The sequence below is a fragment of the Nesoenas mayeri genome (assembly GCF_963082525.1).
Source record: "Nesoenas mayeri genome assembly, chromosome: 4".
In the NCBI taxonomy this organism is placed as follows: domain Eukaryota; kingdom Metazoa; phylum Chordata; class Aves; order Columbiformes; family Columbidae; genus Nesoenas; species Nesoenas mayeri.
Genome location: NC_137540.1, coordinates 53779991 through 53797321, shown reverse-complemented (window position 1 = coordinate 53797321; position 17331 = coordinate 53779991). Strand labels below are relative to the sequence as shown.

At 41.1% G+C, this 17331-nt stretch overlaps 2 protein-coding genes across 3 annotated transcripts in view; one reads left to right on the top strand and one right to left on the bottom strand.

Annotated features, from left to right (window-relative positions):
* Positions 1-5947, top strand: part of KLF3 (KLF transcription factor 3) — a 28386-nt gene extending 22439 nt beyond the window's left edge. For both annotated transcript variants that reach the window (XM_080343813.1, XM_080343814.1), the window contains 2 exons: positions 719-879; positions 2022-5947. In XM_080343813.1, coding sequence (XP_080199939.1) covers positions 719-879; positions 2022-2203 — 343 coding nt within the window. In that variant the 3' untranslated portion in view covers positions 2204-5947. The remainder of the gene's footprint in view (positions 1-718; positions 880-2021) is intronic.
* A 3758-nt stretch (positions 5948-9705) lies between these two features.
* LOC308040271 (toll-like receptor 1) lies at positions 9706-12509 on the bottom strand (the record flags this gene model as incomplete). Its single annotated transcript, XM_080344183.1, has 1 exon — positions 9706-12509. One exon carries the CDS (start codon positions 12507-12509, stop codon positions 10053-10055), a length of 2457 nt encoding a protein of 818 aa, XP_080200309.1. The 3' UTR covers positions 9706-10052.
* Between the last annotated feature and the right edge of the window lie 4822 nt (positions 12510-17331).

The window sequence follows — 17331 nt, the reverse complement described above, 5'->3', positions numbered from 1 at the left end:
ATCAATGTTTACGGGTTTGTTTGTTACAGGAGTCCATATGTAGATAGTATATGTCTTACCTGCACTGTACCTGTGGGCTTCAAAAGCAAAAAATGATGTTTATGAAGGTGGAGGGACAACTTCAGACATCCTGTGGGTGTGCCACGCAGGCTGGGCGCTGCTTTTAGGAACTGACGTCAGCGGTATAGGGAGGCCGCACCCTCCTGCCAGCACCAAACAGGAAACTCTTAATTACTCTCTAAAGGAGTGGCTGGAACAATAAAGATTGAGTTCTGCTTCGAAACCCTAAAGATACAATTTCTGTAATAATATGGAATAGCTGTTTCCAATTACAAGCGAATTAGTTGCGTTTGAAGGAAGAAGAAAAATGGTGAACAATTACAAGAAATTTTCACTATGAACTCAGAGTTTGAGAAATATAGATTTGACTGAAAAACAGGAATTTGAAGGAGGTTTTTCCTTTGTAAGTTTAAAAAAAAGCTAGGGACTAGTAAAAATGGCTACATCATGCCACAAAGTGAGTCAACATTTAAAAATATTACTGCTAGAATACATGAAATCTGCTAACCCCTCTTGAATTTTTCGACATGCATGTAATGTTGTTCTTTCTGCCAAGAGACAGAGTGGTAGTGAATAAAGGGCTCTGTCATGAATCATATTAGCTGAGGTTTGCTGTGCTAGATGTTTTTCGTTTTTAACATTCAGTTTGACTTTGCAGGAATCACCCTTCAGTTATAGTTCAGCCAGGAAAGAGACCTTTACCTGTGGAATCTCCGGACACACAAAGAAAACGCAGAATACATCGATGTGATTATGAAGGCTGCAACAAAGTCTACACTAAAAGCTCCCATCTGAAAGCTCACAGGAGAACCCACACAGGTTTGAGCATTGCTGTGCTTTTCTTTCATCAAGTCTATGGTAAAATACTAGACTAAGCTTTTAGTTTGTGCTAATGGCCGTGTGACCACAGGTGTAAATAACAAAACGACAGAAGTTAGATCTGGCATTGTTCTGAATGTGATTACAGGCTGAGCAAAAGAGAGGATGTAGCAGGAAAAATGCTCAACAAGACACTCTAAGCCAAAGCAGGATCATGGCGTGTGCTGCTGTGCTTTACATTCACTGGCTCTTTGCTCATTTTCTGTCCAGTTGCTTGCAGATTACTCATTCCACACACCCTGTAAACGCCAAATCAGTTCAAATTGCACTACCTCATCTCTTACATCACTGTTAAATTTGACTGAGACTTCCATGGGAGTAGCCCATTTGCAGAAGTCCAGACTGTGTGCCAAATACAAGCACATCTGCTTCAGGTGTACGTGCTCTCCACTGTTCCGATGGTGCTCTTTTCTGAGTGTTCCAATAAACATATCCCCATCTCCGTTCACCACAGAAATGTTCATCTTGGCATGCTAAATGAATATATGTACATCCAAGGTTTTTGTAAATAGATATGGGACACTTTTAGGTAAAATGGAGCCCAGTTCATGGCTGTGTTACATCAAGCCAGCCCTTTACCTGTTGGGCAGCACAGTGGTGTTAAGGAGGATCACATATTAGAAAGTAATGATTGAGCGAGATTTCAAGTTGAGCTTTTTGTGGCAGTGGTGCAGATTATTTATGCTACACCAATTTAAAGAGGTCACAAGATTCCTGCCTGCTGTGCTGAATGGTAGCACCAGGCCTTTCCTTCAACTAATCTAGAATATGAGGTTTTGGTTTTGAAAATATTTAAACAATTGTGTAAACCTTCACACTTTGGGACTTGATGAGAAAAAACAAGTGCTAATATGGCAGAGGGAGGAACAGAGAGACAAAAAAAATAAGTGGTGGCAGGAAACAATTTTTTTATCTATTAACTTTGACTACACAGAGAACTCTGCAGCCCAGTGCTGTTTGGAGGCTTTTTGAATAAGCATTAAGTACTTGCTGAAATTTGACAAGGCAAGAAGATAAATCTGTCAAATATTTAACTGATGTGTCTGTGTCTTAAATCCACGCTTCTGTGTTTCTTTTTCCAGGTGAAAAACCATACAAATGCACTTGGGAGGGATGCACATGGAAGTTTGCGCGTTCTGATGAACTAACGCGGCATTTCCGCAAGCACACGGGAATCAAACCTTTTCAGTGCCCAGACTGTGACCGTAGCTTTTCACGTTCGGACCATCTTGCTCTTCACAGAAAACGCCACATGCTAGTCTGAATGTCTTCTGTCCCTGACTCCTGTCACACTTTTTTTTACACATGCATTTTAATTTGGATTCAGCTGGTCTGAATCTCTGAGTTTATACCATTAAAAGCTTATGTATGGTCAGTAACAGATGTTATCTAACCCTTCTATATCCTTGCCACGGGTCAGACCTAAAGAATGTGAACACTTTTTTTTTTCCTAGGGATGCTAAGCAAACCCTTTCTGCAGACAGTATGTTTAATGTATTCCATTGTGAATAATGGAATTTGTAAACTAACAGCTTTTGTTGGTTTCTACATATAATCAACCCAGCATATACTGATAAAGTAGTAAATGTTATTGAATATCCAAAAATGTTAGTCCTTGCCAGAGACTTTTATTTATGTGCCCTGTTAAGGATACACTCTCTTTTTATACTCAACAATGCAATGAATGGACTCTCTCAACCGTGTTGATTTCTGCAAGATGGTTAATATGACAGTTTTAGAAAGACACTTGATTTAGAAATCCCTTCTGCCCAAACAGTGAATAACACTGTAGAAATAAATCTAAGCAATATAATTACTTCACAGAAAGATTGAGTCAGAGTATCATTTACTCCAATCAAGAAGAAAAATTGTCAGGAATTGATCCATACATAATATTGTGCATCTAAACCAATGTCATCTGTCCTCTGTATTATAGTGTAGTATACATCCTTGGTTTTATTGCATAATGTCCTGGTGGATTTGTTCCATGAAGCCCTTGTGTGACACTGTATGTCTGGTTTCTGTGCAAGCGTATGAATGGAGCACACACTGTACTCTCCTGTGACATGGCATTGAATGATATCCATAGAAACCTACCACACCTCATTTCAGGAATACAGATTATCCCTCTACACTCAGTTCCTTACATTGCTTCTAAGTAATTTTTTCTCTTTGCTGTACCTCAAAGAATAGCAATCGTTACGTCAAAAATGCTCTGAACTGTATTGTTATGAGTGCCACTTTAATACACTACAGTATTTAAAATTATTAATCCACAATATTTTTATGAGAAGATAGCATCAGATATGAAGCACTTCTGATGACAAATTGAGTCATGCATCTGTTTTGGATAAAAACGTATACTACATCATCCATTTGATAATTCTGATTTGTGACTCCGGTGGTCTCTCAACAGTAGGTAGCTAAAGCTTTCCTGTGGATGTGCCTATTGCATTAAAAGGTCACATCAGCAAGTCTTCACTGCTCTGTCAGTTAGCAAACAGCTTGATAGATAAACTGAATTCAAACCACCTGCAGTCAACCCTAGGGATGCTCTTGTTTCTTGAAGCCTGAGAGGTTTCTTTCTTTATTAGCTGGCAGACTATGTGGTACTGCAAGGAAACGGGATGTAATTCTCCAGGCTTTCACGCACTACTGCATTTTTCTTCTTTCCCCTCCGTAAGGCAAACACCATTCCCTGCAAGTTAAACATACCGAAGTCCGATTTTCATTTCTCTTGGAAAAACCCACTGGAAAAGGGAGAGGTGAGGGAAGGAGGAGTTTCATTAAATTCTCCGTGAGGAGGCAGGTGGAGTGTCTGTCCACAGGTGGGTATATTGGAGCTCATGGAGCAGGTGGGCTGTGCCGCTAACTCCTGTGGAGTCCCACAGCAAACTGAAATAATGCTGCAGGTGCAACGGCTTGAGTGCAAAGAGCCTTCCCTTGGTGAGAGGAGTTTACCAGCTGCCGTGCTGACGTCCATGTACCTGTACAATTAGAGGACCTGTACTTAACTGGAAAAAGATGATCCTACAGTGATTGCTGTGAAATAGCATTGTCCCAGTTGTTTAACAAACGTTACGTGTGGGAATATGGAACAGGCAATTCTATTTGAGGAATAGAGCCCTGAACGTGTGCTCTACAAACAGGAGAATGGGGATTTACAAAGCAGGGCTGAGAACGTTGCTGCAAAGCTTTTGTGAGGAAGGTCCATGTGCTCTGTTACAGTCCCATACATCTCACCACTTTGCTAGGACCGAGGGACATTGTGCCAGATGTGTCCCCTGAAAAACCTGGGACATGAATTGGGCTTTTTTTGGTGGGCTGGGTTGGTGCTAATGTTGAAAAACTTGCAGGGAAGAGTATGATAATCATGAGCAGCTGTTCTAGAATGAGGATTTTCATTGGATGTTCTTACTGTCCATGGTAGCTGAACTGGCCTCCTTCATAAAGATCTAGGTTCTAATGGCAGTTCCAGAAATGCAGACACATCCCTGAGGCTGCGCGGAGCCCCTGTCGCACCAGTCACAACTCTACAGACATGGAGTATCCTGGGATGAAAACAATTCTCCATTATATTCCATAGAAAAAAGCAGATGAGATCCTATAAAAATAAGCAGCTTAATGGCAACTGGTCCCATTTTTATCTTAACAAATGCAAATGCATAAAATCTGGGATGTTTAAGGAACATTTCTTTCCATTGTTCTATTTCTCTTCTAAGGCTTTCACAATATGTTTGATATCTTAAGTTGTTAGAGGGGAGGGAGGTGGTTTGTTTTAAAATTATGAACATAAAATCAAGTACCCTACAAGCAAAACTTCATATTAACTAAGAGTTACTTTGGAGAATTTAATCTAGGCTATTTGCCATGTTCATTCATTAGCCTATGTACCTTGTCCTTGAAAATATTTCTGGTAATGCTGGGGAGAAATACGGTAGAGATTCAATAGAACTTTAAAATATGTTTATCTGTGTGCCTTGTGATTTAGGACAACAGAAATTTAAATATTTGAGATTATTTCATGTAAATGCCTCACAGGATTTTTCATGTGTGTCTGTGGTGTCTTTTTGTGCGATGTCAAAAAAGTCACAAACGTGCTTTCAGCTGAAAATGTGCATTTACAGCTCAGCTGACTCATTGATTCATTTTAGCAAAATTGTATTTGAGTGGTATCTCATAATTTTTAAATATACACAACTAAATACTTTTTAAAACCAGTCCATCCATCTTTGCCCTCAAGAGAAGCCAGTTTAGGTATACATACAGAAAACCCTAATCCTACTGGATGTGTGTAAAGCTCACCCTTTTCCTTAGCAGTATTGCACTGTGCAGTGTGTTACAGGTAATACTGTTTTACTAAAATGTGCCTGTTTAAGCCATTTGACTATAATAAATTACTACTTTCTAGGACAATTGCAAAAAGCTAAGCAGGTATTACTGTGTGGTTTTATTTAAATATACATGTCATTCTGCAGTCGTATTTCCAATGCCACATCTTGCCCAAAAACGCTGTTGTCTCTGTCAAGGTTAGCAGCATGTAGATGAATACAAATCCTTTCTATAAAAAATTATGAAGCATTTTACGTATCTTAAAAGGGCTACACCATTTTTCATTGTATTTTACAGATGTTAGCACTTTTTAAAATTGTATTTTAAATATTAGAGTGTCAAAGTATCTTTCTGCTTAGCATCTCTTACCTGCAAATATAGCAGGGATGTTATCTTTAATACTTGTATAAACTATGCAGAAATTTTTTAATAAAATGTAATATATTTTATAAGCTAATAAGACTGAATGGGTAATTAAAGGTTTCTAGCATGCATTACTATAACTTGCAAACATGGAGACATTTTGGTAATCTTTTCTTACTGAGGATGTGAACGTTTAATGTACTTTCACTGTTTCTACTTTGGTAGTCCAATGGGAATTCAGTAATGACATTTTGTCATGTCCAACTGTGAACACAGATTTGTACTGTACAGTTCTCATACTATATTTAGTATACAAGGCCTATGTATTATACTTGTTAATAAAACCCTCAGACAATTGTTTGTGGTCACGTCATCGTACGTTGTACGACAACGAGCAATGGCAGAAGCAGAGAGGCTGGGGGGTGCCCAGGGATCCCGGCTGGCTCTGGCTGTGCCCAGCACTGCACTTGGTGGCGAACCCGCAACAATAGTTTGCTCACTTCTAATTAAGGCATTCTAATTAGTCTGGAGGGTCTGGAGAACCAATCGTGAGTTTCCACTTACTGTCACTTCAGCCTTTCCCCAGCTGGGTGCCAGGCAGAGCGTGCAGACACCGACTGCCAGCACATCCATGGGCACACCCGCAGGCTTTGCTGAGAGACAATGATGTGCAGAGCTGGCGAAGGATATTTTTTTACTTCTGCACACATTTTCAGATGCCTAAAATGGTAAGCCCAGCTGAATTCACTATGCGTCTCTCAACACTTTCCATTCCTGCTGAGCTAATCACATCGGAATGTTGGTCCATTGCTGCTTGGGACCCAACAGATCAGCCTGGTGAGCACCTCCACAATGCCATGGTGATGTACGGAAGGGAAAGCAGGTATAACTTAAAGAGGCATAAAAAGAAAACCCCACAAACAGAATGTGAGAAAATGACCAGCTTGTATTTCTTGCCTTCCCACTTGAAGGATTGCTCATTGTAAAGCACAAGTCTGCGCTCACATCGCACTGTTGATCTATAGGTTCATTTGCCAGTGAACTAGTCAGTGTCTGCACTGCACAGCCAGCTCAGCAGGAGGGACTGATGGCACTGGGGACAGAGTCGCAGCCACTGGTTCAGTGCCGGAGCTGCCGTGAGGATGAGGCTCCTCCTGCCCTGTCTGCTCACACACACACTTGCTGGGCACCCGTGATGCTCTGTTCCAGTTGTCCGAAGAGGCAAAAATGCGTTGTATGTGTCATAGCATAAGCTATCATTTCCAGGAAATAGTAATAATTTAGCGGGCCACTGGGTGTCACCCTTAGGCTGAAAAAAAAGGCAAAATTTTAACTTGGAAATTGTGATTTAAGAATTTTTTTTTTCTCTTGCAGTTAAGAAATGAAGCTGTTCCCTCTGTCTTACCCTCTGTCACTGAGGGAAATCCTGTCATGTACAGAAATCTGTGCCAGAATTCAAAACTTATCTTTGTGTCTTTGCTGCAATTTTTAGCCATAAAACCACTTCAAACATATCCTCAATGTTGCTTTCATGTGTGCTTCCAGGCCTGTGAGCACAGTGAGCAGCACCTGACATCAGTTTTATAAATATGGACTTATGACAATATTTCAGGAGTTAATCTAGATATCCATGTCCTGAAAGTCTTGCAAACTTCTTCCCAAGAAGCAACTCTATGAACACATTTTTTTTTTAAATCTTCAGCAGCGTATTGCCGCCTAAAAAACAGTGAAGACAAGCATTTGCTACATTGCGGCAAACCCAGACGTAATCAACACTTTATGTAACCCTGAAGAGAAACAGAGTTTCAGGGAAGAAGAAAATGGAAGTTCCAACCAAGAAGCGATAGAAAAAGAGAATCTGCAAAGGAACTCAGAAATATATTTTAAGCAGCTGTAGTGTCCAGTATGTAAATAACTGAAGTACTTGGCATGTGCATGAAAGATTTGTGAGCTACAAAGGACAAAGTGTAAAGGAGTGTACAGGGTTAATATCCTAGAACAATATACGTGGCAAGCTTGAGAAACTATTCCTTTCACACATATCTACAACTTAGGTTTCAAAACAGTCTTACAGATGAGAGACTGTTCCACAGCCCAGACCCTGTGCGTTATTTAGGACATAAAACCCAGTTTGCTGATGCATTATATTCACAGAGACCAGAAAGCTTTACTTGAGAAATTTTACTTCCTCTTTTCTTGTCTAGTAAACAGGACAGAACATCTGCCCATTAAAACATTGCCATGAAGTGTGAATGCTCATCATGTCCTTTCACTGTAACGCTTGAGAGGAACAATGTCTTTCAGGAAGGAGGGGCACAGGTTTTCTGGTAGCATCCTCTGCTGTAGAGCACAGAGGTAAAGGCAGCAAAACTCCTTGATGTGCACTGGCCTCTGGGACTGAACAGTTCCTTAAGTACCTGAGAGCTGTATAGCGCACAAACCTTAAATTATAGACAGATGTAACTCTGGCTGTAGCTGAAATTAAGAAGCCACTAAAGTTTAGCCAGGTGGCTGCCTAAGAGCAGAGAGCAATGCTACGGAGGAAGCAAAGAACTTGCACGCAGAGGGTTGCTGTATGGTTGGAAAAAAAACCTGTTAAGAAGGAAAGGTCCCAGCTCCAGTGGTGCATTCAGGCTGTAGCCCCAGGTTTAACATCACAGTATCTGTGGGAAGCGCCTCGCAGCCTGCAGTGGATGGCCGGATGGCACACGAGGTTTGAGATGTGCTTTCGGCAGTGCCCTGCTGTGCCCAGTGCCTCTGGCCACCATGCCGGGTTGCCATGAAGCATGAGTGACTCTGGGTAGGGTGAAGGCTCCTTGACGTGGAACTCCTGCAGAGCAGGAGCTGCTCTGTGTGTTTGGACGTCTCCCCCCATAGTCAGTAACCTGCTTTTAAGCACAACATATCCACCAGCTCCCACTGAAGTACTGAGGGCTCAGCAGCCTTTGTAAGGTACACAAAGAAAGCTTGGTTCTGGCTTTGGGAAGGGGGACATCTCAGTTATGTGTTATCATAGAATTCAGTAGCCAACTTCCCAATACCTGAAATTAAGACTGAATGGAGATTTTCAGCCCTCCTTTCCAAAGCTCTACATTGAGAGCCAGGCACGTAGCATCCTACTGCAAAACCTAGTTAATGTGAGATCCCAGGTGGATTCACAGTGGTGTCTCAGCACCTCTGGACACCAGGAAGCTCTCCCATAGCTTACCGTCCACAGCTTCATCTGCTGCTACCACACACATCTGGCAGCTGCTCCGTCAGCCACCTCCTTAGGTGTCAAGCATCGCATCTTCTTACTGGCTCACTCACCTCGTGTGCTGCTCATGGTGCTAGCCAGAGGGCTTTGCATTTCCATTAAGCTGTAAGTATAATTATACAGCTCCTCATCACCAGTGAAATGACACCAGAAAATTTAGTTACAGATTAAAAAATGAGAGGTTTATTAGATTGTCAAATTAAATCCAAGCACAGCAAATGATTAGATGTCTCCTACCAACAAATGCCATTAGTTTAATCAGTTTCATTTTAGCAGAGGAGTAATTTCCATTGGGAAATTACTCCTTTTTCACCTGCATGATGACCCTCAGCACCTGCTGATTAAAAGGGCAAGGTAACAGAGTTCAGTGAAAGTCTGGAGATAAAAAGTGATTCACCTCCAAACATCGAGCTTCTCTGTTTTACAAAACAGGGAAAACAAGCTTGCCATGATCATAGCAGAAAGCAGTAATACTATAATTCTATAGAAGTTTCATAAGTTCAGATATTAACTATTATTTTGAAGTAAAGGAACAGCAAATTCTATGCAATCATGACGTGGTAGGTAAATCTAGGCAAGTGGGCATGTTCAGTACAGCAAAGGAAGAAGAATATTAACCGGGGTTTAATGGCTCCAACTTTCAGCTCTTACCCAGTAAAGTCTCTGTGATGAAGGGAAAAGTTTCCAGGAAGGGGAAACAGGCTGAAGGTGTAGGGATACTGTACCCTTGACATCTACTGTGCTAAGGTACAGGAAGGGACTTAAACAAGAGTTTTCTTCTTTATATTATCAGTTAAACCCAAGGAAGCAGATCCCTACCACATTAACCCAACAACACCCATGTCAGAACACAGATCAAATGCATGCCTTGACAGTCCTGATGACACTGAACCAACCACTATTTTTGGATTTCAATAGGAAAAGTCCAAAACAAAACAAATGTAACCGAAGTCTACAAAAATAAGTGCAATTGCTATGAAAATTTCTCTTTCCTTCTCTTTGTTGATGATAGGCAACTACAGAAGACTTCTGAGTACTTTCACAACTAGAATAAGCAATAGCAATTTCCATATGTTTCACAACTACATTTTGCTACAAGCTGGGAATACTGTAAAAAAAAAAATTGAAAATTATTAACACAATTTAATGTAAGAGAGTCAAGTCAGATATTCATATACTGACTAATACTACTAGTAGAAGTAACATCACTCTCCTCCTCATTTGCTTCAAAGTATGTTGGCAGGTTAATGCTAATAGCTGCCCTCAGGTTTGCCCAGAAAAGGGCACGCTTGCTCCTCTCCTTTGGCCACTCCAGATACGTTCGCTTTGCCATGAGAGCCTTCAGCTTGTGATACCTGGCAGGGATAATGTACGGAGGGATCGGCTTCAGCAAAATGAGGATTAAGCTGTTGGAATTCTCACTGAATAATTTGTGGTGGGCAAAGTACAGCTCATAGTGACACCACTCGCTCTGCACAAAGTTGGGAGACAACACAAAGATCGACTTGTAGCTCTTCTCAATGCAGGCGATGATGTTCTCCACAATGCTCTTGCCAGGGATAAAGTTTCTCTCGTGCTGGCACAGTTGTACACAGTCCTCCCCCTTCTCCAGGTTCGGGATCAGCTCGTTCTTCACCCACAACGCATCGCGCTCGCTGTAGGAAATGAACGCATGGAACTGCAGAACGGTCTCCTGCCCTTCGGGGCGGCTGTGCCAAGCTCTGCGCTTCGTCTGCGTCCACTGCCACGTCATGCGCACGTACCACGGCACGTCCAGGTAGATGCACAGAAAGGCCACGACAGCCACCAGCACCAGCGTCAGCAGCAGAGCCGTCACCAGCAGGAGCGCCGTGTTACAAGCCAGTTCGCTCAGGTGGAAATCCTTCAGCTGCGTTCCCCGCAAGGCTGACGGGTACTCGCACAGGTACGCCGCCGGCCAGCCAGCCAGCTTCCCCCCAGACCGCCTCTCCACACGCAAAAAGTCCTGCAGTTCACAGGAACACTTGAACGGGTTGTGCCCGGCTTGTAGCTCCCGCACCCTGGGGCAGCTCTGGAAGAAGTCGGCAGATGGGGTGAGGATCAAATTCATCTCTATGTTCAGGAACTCCAGAGAACTAAAGTCGCTGCACCCTGGCAGGTCAGCCAGCCTGTTCGATGCCAGGTTCAGCTCTGCCAAGGATTTCAGCTCGGCCACCCCCTTGGGGACGCTGGCGATCTGATTGTTTTGGAGGCTGAGGGTTTTGATGTTGACGGGCAAGCACTCAAACACGGCATCTGTCAACTGATTTGAGGACAGGTCCAGCTCTGACAGAGACTCAGCCCATTGGCATCGCACATCAGCTCCATCGTGACGCAGCAAGTTGCTGCTCATGTCCAGATATTTCAGTGATTTCATACGGCTGGTCATGAAGCTTACCTTGGCAAGGCTCTCAAATTTATTCCTCTGCAAAATAAGGAATTTCAGATCTGTCAGAGTGCCACAATTCTGGAACAATTCATCCGTCAGGGCATTATGAGAAAAATTTACATACTGAAATGAGCTTGTTCTATTAGGGCAGAGCATGTGTGGCATATATGCATCATATATTGTCAAATTAGCAATTTTCATCTCTGAAAACTGTCTGTATAGAATTTCCTGGTTGAAATAATAAACCTTATTATGAACATGCTCCAAAGTTAGTGCTTTCATGGAGCCATCCAAAGAGATTAATTGTTCCAGAGAGTTTAATAAAGGCAGAAAATCGTATTCAGCCAGCCCCTCCAGCGGTCCCCGAAAAGTCAAATTTGTCACAGTCAAATGCTCCACAGGTGAATACCAAATAAGCAGGAAAATTTGCAAAATGATGGGCCATTGTAAGTCCACAGTGTCTAGCATAAGAACTGTTGTCTTGATTTTCTTCAGAAGTGTTAAATGAGGAGAAGGGAAATCTTTGTAGCTCGAGGTGTATCTTAAGTTAACTATTTTTAAGTTTTCTGAAGTGCTCATTCCATCATACAAGAGGGGAAAACTGAAGTTCTGGTTTGCTGCAAAAACAATATGAAGGGTCCTTGTATTCAAGGCTGTCAGACTCTGAGGCTCATATAGAGAAAAGTCTTCTAAGGTTAGGAAGACAGTGTGCAGCTGTAGATGTGTGAGATACCTGAAGTCTGACCTTCGTATCACCATGGCACTTAATCCTAGGTACTCCAAACGAAACATGTTCCTGAATTCTTGACAGATGGGCAGGGCAGTATACTTATTGAAAGACATATCTAAATGTCTAAGATTTGCAAGAGTTTGACAATAAACTTTCAAAATGTTATTATGAGATAAATCTAAGTATTCTAAATCTTCATTATAAACGAAGACACTAAGGTCAAGCTCTGTAATTAGATTACGAGAAAGATTTAATACTTGAAGGTCAGAAAGAGAAATAAACTCTGAGATACTAAGTCCAGAGATCCTATTATGTGATAAATCTAATATATGAGTATGGACTGGAATGTTTTTCGGAACATTAGTTAGCAAACTGCTTGAATAATTTGCAGTAAATTCATTTTCCACAGTTGGCTGGATATTATTCCAGAGCATGAATATAAAGGCACTAGCAAAGACATAGATATTTGTAAGGGGTCTCATTATGATTTCCAGGTTTATCTTTTTATGCATATCTTTGTTTTCTGTTCAGTATGCCTCAGTGATGAGTCCAGCCCTATGAAAAGAAAACACATGGAATTTGCTGAAATTGTTGAACTGTTGAGTTCACTTTTTATTGCTAAAATGAAATTCAACACAAAATTTATGTAATAAAAATTTCATTTTTACATGCTCTTGTTCTAAATTCTTATCAATCCTCCTCTCTCCACACCCCGCCACCCCATTCTTTAATTCCACCTATTTATTTTCTCAGTTAAATGAAAATTAATTCCTTCATAATGAGAGGAATACAGTCAGTGGTATGTAAAAAAACAAAACAAAACAAAACAAAAAGATATGTTAAGCAATACAAATTTCTCAACAACCTCAAAAAGTACAAAACTGGTACGAACCGACATCAATGCATCTAGGAGTAAAGGAGAACACAGCAAGCCTCTGATCTGCTCTTTCCAGCAGGGACATCAGGAAAAAAGCAACAAATGTTCTGAAGGGAGAAAAATGCAGAAATATATTCTCTGTCCATGCTTCATTGCCAGAGGAGTTTTAATTTGCCAAGTGCATGGTCCTGCACATGGGCCAGGACAACCCCAAGCACAAATACAGGCTAGGTGGAGAATGGATTGAGAGCAGCCCTGAGGAGAAGGTCTTCATGGTACTGATTGAGGAGAAGCTCCACTTGACCCAGCATTCTGTGCTTGCAGCCCACAAAGGCAACTGTCTCCTGGGCTGAATCGAAAGAAGTATGACCAGCAGATGGATGGAGGTGATTCTCCCCCTCTACTCTACTCTTGTGAGACCCCATCTGGAGTGCTGTGTTCAGCTCTGGGGCAACCTTTGAGCAACCCGGTCTGGTGGAAGGTGTCCCTGCCCATGGCACGGGGTTGGAACTAGATGATCTCTAAGGTCCCTTTCAACCTAAACCATTCAATCACTCTATGAATTTAACGTGCATGCTATGCTATATACACTGTGACAAGGGATGATCCACACTGTACAGCACTGAACAGTACCACAGTCAAAGAATAAAGCAGATATGTCTGGCAAAGCAGTATTAAGGATTAGCAGTTATGACTCCAACACTCTTTTATGAACTCTTTTATGAAGGTATTAAATTAGAGTTGGCTGAGAACGAAAATTGAACAAAATGTTTTTTTCTTCTTTGTTGAAATTCCACATACAGATGAGCATTTTCACTGAAATTTCAAAATGCAAAAATATCTTCCAAAAATGAAGAAACATCAGTACCTGAGATTTAATGGATTCCAAAATACATATAACAAAAAGAAAAAATGTAAATAATGGAGCAAATATAACCTACCTTTTGTCCGTGGAATTCATCTCTGAGTGAAGAACCAGCAAAAGTCCTCTGCATACTTGGTTAACATCCTCAAAACAGAATTTCAAACATATGCAATCTTCAAGCTGGGAAATCTCAAATGAGCTGCTAACCCCTTAATACTTACTACTTCAGAAAGGAGAAAGAACAAGGTTTTCTAATATAAGCTACAGAATTCTAAGCATTACTGAAACTTCCCTACAATGCAGGTATTAAGAGCACAATGAAAGGAAACTTTTAACAGTCCAGGCCTGAAATGGATTTACTTCTCTGATATCTACATAACTGTGTGTTTTAGGATGAAATCAACCTATCTGCGGTACAGAATATTCACCAAGGCAAGACTGTTTAAATAATTCTGCATATCTAATTTCATCTCTGCTTCTAACGCTTACACAGATGTTCTAGAAAGTCATCAACTGCATCTCCTCTTTTGCATACACAGAAAAGAGGAAGCAGAACCCTCACTGTCGACTTCATATCAAAACCTCTTGCAGAGCTCTACCCCGCTGAGTTATTTTCCTCAGCAAGCAGAATAAGTTGTGCAGCACATTGACAGATGGTGAAAGCTTAGATCTCAGGAGCTGGTAACAGGGGCAAACTGGCACACTTCAAAACCTCTACAGGTCAGTCAACTTTAAACCAGAGTTGCCTCAGATGGTTATCAGGGATACCCCACACCGTAGCTTCCTTCAAAATATTATAAAAAAATGAACTACAGAGAACATTTTTGATGATATGAAAGCTATAAAGAAGCCATGAAGAATACAGCAATACAGGGCAACCTGGGGATGGAGGAATTCAATAACATAGACATTCAATTAGCATTTTGAACAGGGGCATGAGCCTAGTGAGCAAATCAGCGGAGCGTGAGTGCATGGAAAAGGCAGATGTAAATAACCAAAACCAAATACCTCACCACCATAAGCCTCCAAACTAATACAGTACGCTCCAGTAAGATTAATTAGTAAGCAAGAAAGAAGCTCAGATGAATAAATGAATGAAGATTTATTTAATCTTAATGAATTTTAAGATTAAAATCATGAAGTATTGTCCTGGTTTTGTTAAAAAACAAGTTTCTCTTTTAGTGAATTTGCCTGTCAGCTAAAGCCTTCATATAAGCTGCATTTTCCTGGAGAACCAGGTACATGTTTTGGTAAACATAGCAATGGAATCCGAAGTTATTGATAAGCACAGATTCACATCTCGCAAGGGGCAACAAGAAACAGGTGACCAAGAAATGGACCAACTGTGTATAGCACTCCATTCACATGAATACTTCATATAAAAGTGGGAGATCACAAGGATCTTGTCTGTTTTTCCCCTTTTGCTTATGGCCAACATTAGGAGAGGACCTCGCTAGTCGTCCCTACAAACTGGAGCCTAGTGACAGACTGAATCCAGCTCCAGTTGACTGCAGAGTCCAATTCAGGACTTTGGGTGCCAGCTCTGCAGTTGCTGAGACTTTCAAGATTGGTTTTGTTTATTCTGTATTATTTTCTCTGTTCTTATTAGTAGCGTTAGTAAAACATTTTTAACTTTTCCAACTCTGTTCTCTCTGTCCTTCTTTCCCTCCCAATCGCTTGTCCTTACTGGGAAGGGGGGAGAGGGAGGGGCCGAAAGGGGAAGGAGGAGGGAAGGGAGGGGTTAGCAATACATCTGCCAGGTTTATTGTCCCCCCGCAATCAAAACCCTCGACAAGTATGTAATTAATTCTCCACGTATGAGCAAACCAGGGCGATGGGGGGCACCTGGGCCCCTTCTGGACTCAGTCTAGAGCTCACTCTACCCCCCAAAACAAAACAGTGCCTTGGAGGAGAGTTGAAGGCAGGAAGGGATTCAGTTAAAGAAACTGAGAAGTTTGAAATCTTATTCTAGATAGCAGTGCTAGTTGTATTTCAAGTTTGCACTGGAATCCTTTGAAACTTTTATTTTGCAACCTTTTCGATTTTGTAAAGAATTTCACCCTTTGCTGAAAGAAAATGTCTGTTTTTCATTTTGAGGTTGATGAGTAAGATAGTTTGAACTGAAACTGAACTCAAACCATTCTACTTTCCCTTGTGTAGCAAATCTGAGTAATACATTACAGAAAACTTTGAGACATCTGTGACCCAAGATAAGACCACAGATCACAAATGTTTCTCAATAAGCAGCGAGAGTCTGCTTGTCAGCTGATACTGTCTTGTCAAGTTAAAGGAGAAGTTTCCGTTGCTGGGCGTTAATCTGTGAAAAATGAATAGACTAAGGCACTTGTTGACAGAACAATAATATCAAAATTATGCAAACCAGTGGCAGTTTTACTTCCAATATGATCGATGAAAAAGCTTTGCTGCATGGACAAAATCAAACACACCATTAGCTTTCATTAGAATTTACTCCAGTGCACATACAGCTGTAAAAAGCAAAGATATTATATCTACACCTTTAGTTGTAGTATGCTGAATTTCCTTACCACGCTTCTATATGAGACTTTAAAATATATTCAAATAAACAGTCTGTCATAAAGAAAAATTTTAACTAGTTAAAATAAAACTAATACTCTTGAATACCTCTGATAAATCATTAGGAACATTGCATAATGTTATTTTTACTAACCAATTCAGCAAAGGTTCATTTGAGGCAGGTTTCAGTTTACTGATTAAATCATTTTGGATGACAGGCAAAAACTATGTATGGGTGTATGGAACAATGTATTTCTGTTCATGCATCCTGAAATGTACCAGCAAAACACCATGTTTTCCATAGCATGTGTGCACTCAGGCACACACCTTGTTCCATTTCTGAAGTTTATAGTGCTGAGGTTTTTTGCAGCTGATTCTATCAGTGAGCACCTATCTGCAAAAACAGCCTTTCCTCAAGGTACATTTCACACTTCTGCCTGTATGTTGTGATTACTTACCCAGAGAGGAACTGCAGCTACCCTTGGTTGGGTATCAGAAGTTACTCAGTACTAGCACCAGGCCCAATGGTGTGAAGAATCTCTCCAACTGGAACTGCAGAAAGGAACCTACATGTGTGAAACACCGAGATAAAGCATAGCCAGAGCAGATGGACTCACCCAAGCACCCATGAAAAGTTAATACAACTATTAAAGGTTGCAAAGCCAGCGTTTGGTCATATTGAGGACCTTATCTTCAGCTGCAACACTCATTGTCACAACTTAATCCTGAGCATCAAGTGGGTGAAACAGTGGCTAAATGCCACCGCAAGTCAAAGTGAACAGAAATTGTGTTGCATTTATGCCCAAGATTGTTTTGCTTGGGCATAAATAGACACAAGGACCAAAGCTGTGGAAACCAAACTGGTAATACAGAGCCACCTTGCAGAATACAGAACTTTCTCATTTATTGGTTTATCAATGCTGCTTCCTCTTGACCAAACAGTGAATACAAATGAGCATTATAGTCAATCTCGGTAAATGTTTCTGAAAGAAAAAACAGCCATACTGAAGCCCTGAGTAAAAGCATG